Source organism: Lepidochelys kempii, chromosome 1, assembly GCF_965140285.1.
Source record: "Lepidochelys kempii isolate rLepKem1 chromosome 1, rLepKem1.hap1, whole genome shotgun sequence".
Classification (NCBI taxonomy): Eukaryota; Metazoa; Chordata; order Testudines; family Cheloniidae; genus Lepidochelys; species Lepidochelys kempii.
In genome coordinates, this window is record NC_136380.1 from 190,718,686 (window position 1) to 190,732,785 (window position 14,100).

The following is a 14,100-nucleotide window of genomic DNA, read 5'->3' on the forward strand; positions in this document are numbered from 1 at the left end:
CCACCTCGCTGCTGCTGGAGCTGGGCCGGCCACGAGAAAGGCCGCTGCGGTGCGCTGCTGAGGCGGGAGCACCGAGCTGCCCAGGCGGATTGACAGGCCCTCTCACTGACCGCCTCCCCTCCTGGCGCCCTTGCACACGCAGCTGCCCGGTCGCGTGTCATCAGCCCGAGCCAAGCTGCTGCCCTTGCTCGCAGAAAGCGGCACCTCACAGCAACGCTCAGTCCTGCTCTCGAAATCTGCCACGCTCATTTTCACAGGGCAAACAGAAAAGGAGGACTGGGGGCACCGTAGAGACTAACCAATTTATTTGAGCATAAGCTTTCGTGAGCTACAGCTCACTTCATCGGATGAAGCTGTAGCTCTCGAAAGCTCATGCTCAAATAAATGTGTTAGTCTCTACGGTGCCACAAGTACTCCTTTTCTTTTTGCAACTACAGACTAACGCGGCTGTTACTCTGAAACCTGTCACAGGGCAGTTTCCCCTCTCCCTCCAAAGTCACATGAGGAGGAATTCCCCACCCGACAGGCAAAGACGCTCCCTCTCCACCACCTCAATCCATCAGTCGCGATTGCCAACTCCACAGAGCAGGAAATCACCAGACAAACCCTGAAAGGTCGCTAGATGTAGCTGTTGAAGCACTCAAAAAGAGTCAAAAATGTCACAGAAAAACTTCCAGAAAATTCAACAGAGAATGATATACACACACACACAGGTGAGTATAGTCACAAAATCATTCACAAGCAGCTCAACAGTGTTAATAAAATCTATTCCATGCTCCTCTTACTACGTTGTGTTGCACACCAGAAGCAACAACAGTATGCATCCGATGAAGTGAGCTGTAGCTCACGAAAGCTTATGCTCAAATAAATTGGTTAGTCTCTAAGGTGCCACAAGTACTCCTGTTCTTTTCGCGGATACAGACTAACACGGCTGTTACTCTGAAACAGTAGGCTGTCATCACCAGGAGGGCGCCCTCTGCTCATGGTAAAGGGCACATTGTACACTGCAGCGCTGGTTAATTTCAGCGGAGGCCAGGGTTGGTTAATTTCAGATGAGCCTCCCTTTCTTGCCAGCCTGGATTTGAGCAGACAGGTTAGTGAAAGGGAGGGCCCAGAACAAGGGGTAAGAGGACCTTCGCTCGGCCCTGCAGAAAGCCAAGAAAGTAGATTTAAAAACAAAAATCCGTTAGCTGGACCCCTTCCCCCCTGCTTCCAGGATTTCATTTCTCAGAACAGCTGGGCAGCTAACCCCCGGCCAAGCCAAGGGAAGGAGTAAAGGGGAACTGAAATCAGGCTAGCTTCACCTTTGATCCTGTAGTAAGGGCTTAATTCCTGGGGGCACAGTGTCCAGTCTCATCCCACCCCATCTTCCAGCCATGGGGCTCTCCTCACTGGCTAACCTGCCTCCCCCTCCCAGCCTGCTTCATTAGGCATCTTTCCCTGCATCACAGAGTGTACTATCTACTACAAAGAAAGAACACATTTGGGTAAAAACAAGCCCTAGCTAATGTGCTGCTGTCTCCAAAGTGCGTCTGGCTTTAGCAAAGTATTTAATTGGCCTCCACAAACTTCTTTTCCTCACCTGCAGATTATAGTGATATCAGCCCAAGGAGCCCTAGAATGTGCTTCCTTCCAAGGACATGCTCAAGTGAGCTGTAATGACAATGATGTAGTGTGCAACAGAATGTCGTAAGAGGAGCATGGAATGGATTTTATTAACACTATTGAGCTGCTTGTGAATGATTTTGTGACTATACATATTGGTGACTTCTTTCTCTGAGTGTCACTGTAATTGGCAGTAAAAGTCACTAGATTTGTCAGTGGTCACTTCAACACTTATTTTCTCACTAAGGAAACCAAACAGTCATTAAATCTAGTGACAAAGTCGGTAAGTTGGCAACACATCTCCCCACAATATGCAATCCTGCCTCCTCCACTATCCTCCTCCAAAAATACCTCTGGAACCTGGCTCTCACTCTGTGGTGTCTCCCTGAATAGCTTCATTTGTGTCTGCTTCTGTTGATTCCCTCAGTGGCACCAGATCCTCTTGGGAACAGAGGGCCCTTCAGCAGCAATCCTAGCGACTGGGGGATCATGGTGGCAACCTCAGCCCTATAACTTTAAAAGACCTGTCTCTTGCAAAAATAAGTGGCTACTAACATCCTACATTGACATGGTGCAAGTAGCGATGGCAAGGGAGCACACAGAATAATGTGAGGTTGAGGCCTTATCTCATGGCCAATCAGACCTAGGAAAGCTCCTAGCCCTTTGAAGTTTCTGGCCTCACATTGCCACAGCTCAGCTTCCATTTCTGGTGTTTCATGAGATAGTGTAGAGTAGAACCTCAGAGTTACAAACTGACCAGTCAACCACACATCTCATTTGGAACCAGAAGTATACCATGGGGCAGCAGGCAAAAATAAAAAAAGCAAGTACAGTACAGTACTGTGTTAAACGTAAACTACTTAAAAAAAAAGATAAAGCAGCACTTTTCTTCTGCATAGTAAAGTTTCAAAGCTGTATTAAGTCAATGTTCAGCTGTAAACTTTTGAAAGAACTATAACATCTTGTTCATAGAATACTAGAAGATTAGGGTTAGGAGAGACCTCAGGAGGTCATCTAGTCCAACCCTAGCTCAAAATTCAGAATTACAAACATGTTGGGAATGGAGATTGTTCGTAACTCTGAAATGTTCTCTGAGAGTAGAAGTCTGAGGTTCTACTGTACATTAAAATGAGTGCTGGTTACAGATACCAAGCCAAAAAAAAAAAAAAATACAACCCATTTACCAGAAAATCCAGGATGTTTTCAGTATGTTGATAATCCAGCCTCAGGGGGAAAAAAAAAAATCAACCAACAAGAACAAGCAAGATGGAAATACTAAATAGTATAGGTTAAACAAGTCCTCTTAAAATCAATCCTATCTATTTTTAAAGAGCTGAATTCGTCTGGTACAGTACTTGGCCTTCAAATTTATTACTTTCACAATGAATTCCTTTATTTTCATCTTTTTCATTAGTGAGGCTAGCTTTATAAAAAAACTAAGAGCATGCCTCCTACAAAATATTGTCACCAAATTTAGAAGCTTGTCTAAGATTAGTCAAACCAAGCCCCAGAGAAAGAGACAGAAGTCAAAATAAAGCTTTATATATACACTCTCAAATATCAACTGCAAAAGGTCTGGGGATTTTTTTTTTTTAATTAAATGCCAACTTCTGTAAGATACTGAACGTGGATAAAAATACTCATGGTGAAACATACAGGGCCAAGTTCTTTGCATTGTAACTCCATTAAAGCCAATAATTGATGCCAGAACTGATCTCCTGTTTACCTTACTTATCAAACAAATACCATAAACATTTTGAAAGAACCATCCCACTCTAAACATTTACCAGCCCATTAGTGTGTGGTGCTGCTAATGTCACTCACTGTGGCAGAAACCAGGAAGTCTGCAGCACAGTTCTCAGGATGTTAGAAAGGCAATTTGGTTAAAATACATTACTTTTGCTTTATAAAAATAGACTTTTTGGAATCTTACTAATTAACTTTTTAGCAGAACCTTTGGTGGCCCATGGACTGCAGTGGAAGTTGAGCTCTGCAATTTTTGAAAAACCAAGCCACAGCTATTAATACTAACAGTTTCTACACCATAAACAGTACAGTAAGTTATCTGCAGAACTGATTAGGGGGGGTTACTTTGGATGAAAAGTTAAACAATGTCCCCTACAATGACTAGAAATCAAACTAGCTTCTTTCAAGATTCCGGGCTCCATTTCAGGGAAGCAGAAGCGAGGTGGACTAGCTCTCAAAAGCCTCTAGCATTTTCAGAAAGAGGGGCACAAGCCCAGATATCTTGGACTAGAGAGAGGTCAACATTCAAAAATACCAAAGGCAGTGCCACCCCTCCGTAACTGTGCACCTGAATCCTCAGAGAGTACTCCCATGCTCTCCAAAGAAGGCATGACATTGTGCCAGTGCAGATTTCTTTACCTCTGCACAGTCCAGCTGCAAGGGTTGTGGGGTTTCTCTTCTTCCCCCTGAAGCAAAGTAGAATGCTGGGACCTTGGTGTTTCTCCTTTACAAGCTAAGACACAGGCCTTCAATGTTAGGTATAACACCTGCAGGTGGGCATGGTCCTGGATGGTCAGATGAGGTTAGATTTAGCAAGAGTCCAGCAGATGTTACTGAAAGTCTGAATCATATCCAACATATCTTGATTGCAGCGGGTAGCAAATTTAAAGCTTTAGTTGAAAGCTATCCAAAATTTAAAATTACAAGATCATGTAAATAAATGCTATCCTCCTAGAGCCCGTGATGGGGAAGTTGCTGAAAGTTTCAAGATATTTCTTCCTCCCACTGAATAATGAATGTGTTGGGGCTAGATAAATTTTGAGATACTGCTTATGTGCAATAGTACACTGTATCCGGGGAAGGCCGATTAGGAAACAATTTCCAAGAAGCCTGCAAAATATGCCACATTCCAAGGAACAGGAAAATACAGAAATAGATGTGTAAAGCAGACGTTAGCGGTCAAGAGTGAGAGGCACCTCATTTTCTCAAGCATTACAGTATTTTTTGGCACAGAAAACTATTTGGCCATTCATACAAGAATGAATAAATCTGGCTCTAAACTGATAACTTTAATAAAATGTGAGCATTCATGCTCCAGTAGTGGGCCAGGCTGATAGATAAGTGACTCAACATTGTCTCCATAGGTGCTGACTCCGTGGGTGTTGTGGGGCTGGAGCACCGAAGGGGAAAAATTAGCAGGGGCTCTGCACCGCCGGCAGCCAAGCTCCCCTGCCCCCACCCCTCCATCTCTCCTGAGCGCACCGTGTCCCTGCTCCACTGCCTCCCAGAGCTTCCCACCCGCTGCCTAATGGCTGTTTGGCAGTGCTTAGGACTTTCCGGGAGGGAGGGGGAGGAGTGGGGATCCAGGGCGCTCGGAGGAGGAGGTGGTAAAGAGGCAGGGCAGGGGAAGGGACTTGGGGGAAGGGGGTGAAATTGAGGCAGGATGAGGGTGGTGCACGGGTGGGCAGAGCATCCATGGGGCAGAGGGGAAGTCGGTGCCTATGATTGTCTCTATACAGAATAAATGCTGAGCTGAAGCATGGATATTTATTTTAGAAATCTGGAGCACAAACATCCATTTCATATAAACTTATGCCAAATTTTAAAAGTAATAGGACTTCTAACCCGAGCGTCTGGATTTCCACTTCTCAAGAAGAGAGGAAATTCAAAATAGAGGCCATACGGGACACTGCAGTCAACCAAGCACAAACAGTTTAGTTTATATAAACATCCTAGGTATGTGACTTTCAAAAGTGCCCAGCATCTGTCTAACTCTACTCAAGCTGAAGTCAATGTTAGGCCAATGCTGAGTGCTTTCGAAAATCTCACGCTACAGTTTCCCAGTTAGAGATCAATCCATTTTTATGACAGTTGGTGGGGGGTGTTACTGTGTGAAACAGTCACAATCCTATAATCTTTCCTCACAACCAGTGCAAGGGGAGTGAAGTCAGCACCATATTCACTGGGGAGCAGGCAGTGCTTTGCAGCTTGCCACAGTGCATTATTTTCCTAAAGGAGTTTGTTGTGGAGTACAGATCACCCTCTAGTAAGTGCCAATGTGATCTTAGGTAAGATAGCAAAGTGTATCCAAACAGCAGGGAAAAAAAAAAAAACTTGAACATGTCTCTGCCCTAATGGAAACTTTTATTATTAGCTTTCTAGTCACTTCTATGAATCTCATTAATGGCATTTCTATTGAAATAATTTAGGATGGTGTTTCCTTTTGAGGAAACAACAGTATCCTGAGCTGAATGAACTCCAAAGGTGGCAGCCAAGGAGACAGTTATCACAAAGTTAGCAACGAAGCACCCTGAAGTTATCATACTGAACATCATCGCTGTCTGAAGTGGCATCACTAGGCCAAGAAGCACGGCTTTCAGGCCAAAAAATATATATATATGTTTGTGATGGAGAGAGAGAAGAAAAACAAGTACAGAATAATCTCCAGCTGGTAAAGTTATCATTGTGTGTACCTTTCAATGGTAAGATTCTGTGCAGTGCCTCTAAGAAGCCCAGCACAGAACCACAGCCCAAAGGGGTGGGGGCTAAGATGGCTTTAAATCCTACAGGGCTGTCTAAGTTACCCCAAGCCTCCTCATGCTGTCTTATGGGGCAGAGTGCTGTTCAGAATCTCTGCAATGCTGCAGCCTTTGCAACTGACACCCCCAACATCCTCTTGATTTCACAACTATCTACAATTGCCTTTTGCAGTTCTCACCCTGTGTGAAATCTTCTGGGACCTCTGTAGATTTCTTTGTCCCCTTTAGCCACCATAAACGGCTGCAACAGGGTGAGGTGTCTAATGTTATGAGTATCCATTATTTCAGATCCAGTTTTCTCCTGCTCCCATGTTAAGTGTGGGGTTCTCTCACTTATTGTAAATGTACATGAAAAATGATAAATCAGAAAAATGTGGCTGTAGACAACGTGAAGCTTTAATGATTGCACTGCACTTTTAGAACACAAAGTTCTAAATATTATTTGCTTAATTTTTTTTAGTGTATTTCAGTAAACTTTGTGTCCTCCTCCCCTTCCCTTATTTGGAACAGGGTGAAAGGAGTTAAAGAAAAAGATTGATTTGCCTTTTGAATCATTAATTATATTTTAACATTAATCTAGCATTTGCAGCCACTATTTCCCATATGTTATGAAGCTATGTGGGGGTCTTCTCTCACCTATCTTTTCGCATGTCCCATAAAGAAGTTAAAATGTTACATAGATAGCGACTTTATCTAAGAGAACAGTTGCATGTGCAAATCATCCATATATTTAAGAGCAAGTGCTCTTAAGAGTTGAATACATTGATAAATGCACAAGGATAAAATCTCAAACACACAATTTAAGACAAATACAGAACTTCACTAGCCCAATTTTATAGTTTGCTCAAATCTGGTAGTACCTCCTACTGACTCAAAGATTAATAGTTAAGTGCACTAGTGAGGCCTCAAGAAGTATTTAAAATAGTATTTTTTTATAATATACGACAAATATAAATATAAATCTATAACTGTCAAAATACATGAAGTACTTATTGTGGCTGGGTTTTTTTTTTGTTTGTTTTTTAATTTGTTCACTCTCTCACTAATTCATGGTATTTAGCAATGCAAATTGCAAAATGGTTCCCACAGTCATTAATAAGAATTCATGAGGTTCTTCTGTACTTGCCCCCCAAAAGTATTTAATATATAATAAAGAAAACACTTAGATGCTGTACATTAGTTTTATTCTATACACAGTGACCGTCAACAAATAAAAAGCTGATGTAGTATAAAATAATGAGAAAAACAATGCTGTCAATTACAGTACACTTTCATATATAAAACTGTATGAAAAATATTTCTAGTAATTTGGTCTCATAACAATATAAATTTAACAGTAGAAACAAATTTTGAATATGAGAAATATCATTGTTTTAAGTTTCAGTTTCTCATTTAATTTCCATGCCAGCTTTCTTTTTAGTTGCACTTTAAAAAGAGAAACAAAGACTTTCATTAATTTAATTTGTTTTGCATATAGATAAAGAAAAAACTCAAAGGTCAAGATGAAACTGAAAAAAGTGTCAAACTACAGTACATAGACCCCTCAAACCAAAGGAATGTGTATGACAAGGTAACTAATTACATGTATGTGTATGACATGGTAAGATTAATGGGATTATGCGTGTAAACTTTTAAGGAAAGAATGCTAAATATTAAGACATGTTTATTGAAAGCAAGCCAAAGTACATCACAATAGTATCATTATTTACTCAAAACAGAACCCTGTCTCCATACCAGACCCTGTTACCACTACCAGGGAAGTATTCTCCTGCTATTTCCAGTCACATTCAAATGGTTTTATACATACCCATTACTCACTGAATTTGAGTTCTCTCTCTTCCCAATGCAATACACATCCTTAATGTTAGTGACGGTTTTGCTTTAGTTAAAACAAACTAATATTTTAAACCATTAAGTAAGGGTTACATTTCAAAAGAATTGTGTGGGGTTTTAGCTGTCACTCCCATTGACTTTAACAAGAGTCATGTGGCTAAAACCTCATGCAATGCTTTCAAATGTTAAGGTAGCTGATGAATATATTTCACTGCATTATCACGGCCTAGTGTTTTTTGCTAGTATGAGATGATGGGAAGCTGGTAGCGTAATAGAAAGTCACCATTGCCTGCCTATTCCAAAAACCTTTGATTTAGGACCTGTGCTTTTTTCACAAATGCTTTCAACCTCACTATAACGTTGTAGGGAAGGTTTTCCAGTCACCAGCAACTAAGTAGTAAAATTATACGTACACATATGGTATAGAAATTATTCTCCCAAATGTAACAGAATACAAACTTATATCAAAACATTTGAAGTACAGTAAATCCAATTCTCTCCTCCAACACACCACTCCCTTTTAAAAAAATAAATATGAGAGGGGCACATTAATTGGAAGGTTAGAATTAGGCTCATTACATTGGCTTAAAAATCTCTGCTTTTTACATTTTCAATATGACATTTTTAGTGTTTTATAGAACACATTAAACAGACATGTATGCTAACTGATTTGATTTTTCACCAGAATTCTTAGTTGAAATGAGTTCAAAATTTCAATTGTGTGCGATTCTATCTTATAGCACATAATATAATATTCAATTAAGATATTTGAAAACATATTTACTATGCATATCAACTCCCATTTAACAAAAAAATGATCCATAAGAAGAAAACTTTTAGACAGTCCATTCAAATACCATAATTATGTGTAAAATCCGTTTATCTTAAAAACCCCAGAGACTGGGAGAAGGGCAATATATGAATAATTAGGGCAACTGGTGACATAAATCCCAACCAAAATGTATTGCTATTATAAAGTAAACATAAAAGTCAATATATTCATATGGGTAAAGCTATCAACAAATTTTTAACACTTTCTAGACACCATTTTGATGGCGAGTAACAGGCATTAATGTTAAATCAAATTCCCAAATAAAATATTAGAAAAAATTATAAAAATATAGTTAACGTTTGTAGCATATAATTCTCTATATTCACTCCAACATGCACACATCTTACAAAATGCCTTAAAATTATTAGCTGTAGAGATATGGATTACTACACAACATATGAATGACAGTCTTGATGTGCACACCCAATCCATTTGCATTTGGTCTTGAAGGTGTTTTTCTTCAGGGTTATAGCTATATAGTCTGGCAAGTAAACCCCAATATGAAACCCAACAGTACTAACCTGATCCCAAATTCCACGTGCCTGCAAGTGCTCTCAAACATTTCTGTTCTCCATGTCCCTGTTAACCCCTGAAGAAGAGCTGGTGAGAATGTGAACAGTAACTAATAAGCCAAGTAGAAAATCTCATCAATCCAGTCCAGTAGAACAAACCCGTGGCAGAAAAGAAAATGGGTTCTTATTGTCTCATCTCACAGCAACTCTTTAAACAGTATCCAAGTAGGAAAAATTGTTATAATTTTGTGATTAAGTTAAAAATGTAGAATGTGATCTGGTTAAGAAATGACATCATGGGTGTCGCTGTTAGGTCTCTGCCGTATAGTCAATGGAGGTAGCGGCTTTCCATAGAAATCTACATAAACAACATACCAGAAAAAAACATGTTAGAATCGAATTTACATCATCTTTTTCAAAAGGACAGATTAATTCTGTTGAATTCTTGCTGCTTTAAAAACCAGGCAGACCACAATTTTAGGGCCAGATCCTGCAAACAATTACTACCCTGTGTAGCATTTACTAATGCTAGTAGTACTATTGATTTAAATGGGGTTAATCACATTATTAAGCATTATACCCGATAAAAAGTGTTTGTAGGACCAACCATTTAGAAAAACATCCAAACACAGCACTGTTGAATACTGCAGGCATATACAGGCCTGACTAAGTCTAGCAATTATGCAACTGCAAAATCAGGGACAGGGACTCCTCTTCTAGTAAAGAAAATTAGGCCTAATTTTTCAAAAATGACCAGTGATTCTGGGCACTTGACTTCACACACCTTAACAGGGCCGGATTTTCAGAAAGTACTGAATGGCCACTCTCTGAAAATCCAGTGTTCTAGTGGTGTCTCAATTTGGGCAGCCAGACATTAAGGTATCCGAAATCACTAATTACTTTGGAAAATGTAGACCCCAATCTTTAATTTTGACACTACAGCGTGCGTGTGTATTTCTGCTTTCTTGGTCTAAACATCACCAATAAAAATAACTTCATAAACATGTGCTGCTATTACCAAGTTCATTTTTCATTTTCTGACCATATTGACATAGGATCACAACTCACATAGACATGCTCGAATGATCGAATGACTTGATTGGGTGACCTAAAATTATGGCAAATTACAGGTATGCCATGTTGCTCTGGTAAGATATAAATATTTCATATGAATTAAAAATGGCAGTTATTTTATGCTTGATTATTATGTTTCCTTGCTCATATAACTTCTATTATAGGGTAATCATGTTTACAGTGTCCAGGTTAAAAATCACTCATCTTGGTGGTTGTTTTGCTCAAAATCTCCAAGTCATTGAACAATACATATTAAGAAATCAGTACTTTGGAGTAAGCCTACTAATGGATTGTAAGAGTAACTTGGAAACAATAACTAAAAAAAAAATCAATATATGGTGGTTAGATTACATGGCTAGGCTTTATTTTGTTTCTCTTTCCTTGGAGGAACTGCTCAGTTCCTTCAGGAAGATGCATAGACCAGATCTTCTGGTCTCAGCTATGTAAAGTCCTGGAAACATGCTGAACACTGCACATTCTGAAGAAGACAGAACTGAATAGATAACACCACTTAAAATAATAATAAAAATTAATAATAATTCATAGGTGACAGAAATTGGCAAGTGCTACCCAGACCTTGCAAGAAGAAGGTATAAAAATTAGAATTGCTGGTGTGGTCAAAATGGCATTGCTCCTCAATGTTTGTAGTTTTCAACTGTGCCGTTTAATGAATTACATACATAAAATTTGATAGAATTTGACTGAAAACTCTTCTTTTATTCTCCTCTAAGTGAGTATGTGTCCAAAAATCTGAAACCACTTATATTTTAGTTCTTATAATAATCATGCTAGCCCTCTGAATCGGATATTGTAATCATTTTTAGCCATCAGTGCAATGCGTTTGCTGCCAGCAATGGGTTTTCAGGTGTGAAAATTTGCTTTCCAGCACCAAGTTACAAGCATGACAAAACAAGGAAAGAGATCCTGCCTTACATAAACAGTTATTTTTACAAACTTGCATGCGAATTAGTATATGCAAAATATTAAAAATAAAATAAAGTGTCAAGAATGGTTGGTAACAAGAAACAGGTGGAAAACAGGAAAATGTACAAGCAACTTTTTGAACCCTTTGAATCTCAATTTCAGTAGTATTGACAATGGAACTGTAAATCTTAAACCAATTATAGCTTGCCATTGCAAATTTTCAAATTTTTTTTAAACTCACAACATTGAATATATATTCCAATTCACATTAAAAAGATATGCCTTTACAAGAGTTTTTATCTATAAATATAATGACCTGTGGTGAAGCAGTTTTTAGGATCTAGAACTAACAAAGGCAAGTAAATTCAGGTCTTACTCCTTAAGTACATGTATACATGTTAGCAAGATCAGGGTTTTATTTTTCCCCATTGTACTTAGGATAAGATCGGTTACTGAAGACTAGTTTTACACTGATGTAAATTCATTGAGTTACTACCATTTTACAGCAGTGGTGAGAAGAGAATCAGGAGCACAACATTGACAGAACCATTTTGAATCCTAACAGGGTAAATGAAAGCTTTTGAGAGGCTTCTGTTATAGTCAGCCTCTCACTAAGTGTAACTAAAAAGGAATTTTAAGAAGATTGGGTTTGGAAGGCAATTTAAGCTCCTGCAGATAAAATAGGAGATGATTTATGCAAATACATCCTTCATCAGGAATAATGTGACATTCATTTACAAGTGTTGTGCTACAGTAACTTGCATAGTTGGCAAAGTTTCAAACTTTAGTTAAAATAATTGCTTAATTAAAGTTTCATATAACTGGCTATACTGCCTGTTGGCTCTGCCTAAACATCCTTCATACAACTCTCCACAAAGAACGATGGAAGAATGATAAGATTCAGATCCTAAATAACCTGATCATCATGTTTACTGTATGTTACTATAGTAAGTCAACAGCGGTAAGTAAAAATTTTATTCTCTGATAACACTCAAACAGCATTATAACCAGAGCCTTGCAGGTTTCTTTTACTGCATAGTACACAGTACTGATTTTTAGATCTCTCTATATTGCCATCACTGTACTATGTGTCTACTACACATCTAGAAATAGTCCAACATTTTTAAAAAGATAGATACAAATACTTCAAATTACTCTCCTACTCTTACTAACATAGATTCACACAAAAGTGAATAGGAATACTAAGGGAGCACTTGTGGTATTTCATGAGCATAGACAGAAACTAAAGCCACAGAAGTCACATTTAAGGGGATGGAGGCTTTAGATTCCCATATGATGTGCTTGCTTTATTGACCTATCAAAAATTTTTATAATACATTCTTTACAAGTGACTTGGGTAAAAAAACATGTTATAAAGTTATGACTGTGCATGAGTACGAGATGCTGTTTGAAGTTTAACAAATTGGTTATTTTCAGTGGATTTTTCTTGGCTAAAAGGCCCCAGAACTACTCTAAGGGCTTGTCTACATTACCAGGAGGATTGACTGGCAGCGATCGATCCAGCGGGGGGTCGATTTATCGTATCTAGTCTAAATGTGATAAATCGACCGCCGAGCGCTCTCCCATTGACTCTGGTACTCCACCAGAGTGAGAGGCGCAGGCGGAGTCAACGGGGGAGCATCAGCTGTTGACCAACCACAGCGGTAAGTAGATCTAAGTACATAGACTTCAGCTACGTTCTTCACGTAGGTGAAGTTGCGTAACTTAGATCAAACCCCCCACCACCACCCCAGTGCAGACCAGGCCTGAGTAGAGCACCCGCAAAAAGAATTCTCTCATCCTACAGTAATTGTGGTTCTTTGAGATATTGCAGTTTGTGTGGATCCCACTGTAGGTGTGCATGTACCTCATGTGCATGAGATGGGATTATTTGAAAAGCAGTGTCCATTGCCTCCTTGTACTCTTATGAGAGGACATAAAGGGTGCAGCACCTGCAACTCTCCCCAGTTCCCTTGCAATTCAAAGCCTGGGCTAGCTCAAGACTGTGAAAAACAGGGATGGAGAGCAGGTTGTGAGATCCACACTGACTACCTCATCTTAAAGGAACTTGCAGTAACTGTCTGTTAAGTAACCTTTCTTCTTTGAGTTTGTCAGTGCAGATCACACTGCAGGTGACTGGCATGCTGTATCCCCTTAGGATGGTGGAGATGAAGAGTTTCAACTGTATCAGTCCAACAGCGACTGTAGAACTGCTCTCCCGACCTTTCCACCTGATCTAGCTGCTGACTACAAGGCACCGTGTTTGACAAAGGAGGTTACTTGTTGCTGCCGTACAGATCTCCGATATTGGCATACTTGTGAAGCAAGTGGTGGACTGCTGCTTATGCTCCGGTTTAGCATGCTTTGCAGTTTGTTGGAAGAGGTACAACATCCAACTGGGAACACAGCTACATTGCTATATCCTTCATTACCTGCAACATGGCCTTTAGAAAACCCTGGCTGTGACTAGATATAGACAGGGTGACCGTCTGAACAGCTCAGTCCTCGAAACATAATAAAGTAAACTCCTGAATACCTCTAGTGTATGTAATTTCTTTTCTCACAGTTCAGTATGGCTTTGGGAAGAAAACTGGAATGCTGATTGCTTAAGGCAGTCTCAGAATTTCAACTAAGGAAGCAACTTATGGGGGGAGGGCAGGGGTATCAGCACCACCTTTTCGCTACGGAATGTTGTATGGATAGAATCAGCCATATGTGTTTGAAGCTCCCTCACTCATCTAGGTGAAGTGAGAACACTAGGAAGACAGTATTCAGAGCAAAGTGATGCAAGAGCATTCTGAGAGAGAATAAAATG

General features: G+C 39.6%; 1 protein-coding gene across 9 annotated transcripts in view; it reads right to left on the reverse strand.

Annotated features, from left to right (window-relative positions):
* Window positions 1-7,277: 7,277 nt before the first annotated feature.
* ARL13B (ARF like GTPase 13B) overlaps window positions 7,278-14,100 on the reverse strand; it is an 80,404-nt gene continuing 73,581 nt past the window's right edge. For 6 of the 9 annotated variants that reach the window (XM_073305584.2, XM_073305509.2, XM_073305517.2 and 3 more), the window contains one exon: window positions 7,278-9,645. In XM_073305584.2, the coding sequence (XP_073161685.2) occupies window positions 9,597-9,645 (49 nt within the window). In that variant the 3' untranslated portion in view covers window positions 7,278-9,596. The remainder of the gene's footprint in view (window positions 9,646-14,100) is intronic. The other 3 variants (XM_078848061.1, XM_073305562.2, XM_073305535.2) reach the window with 2 other exon arrangements.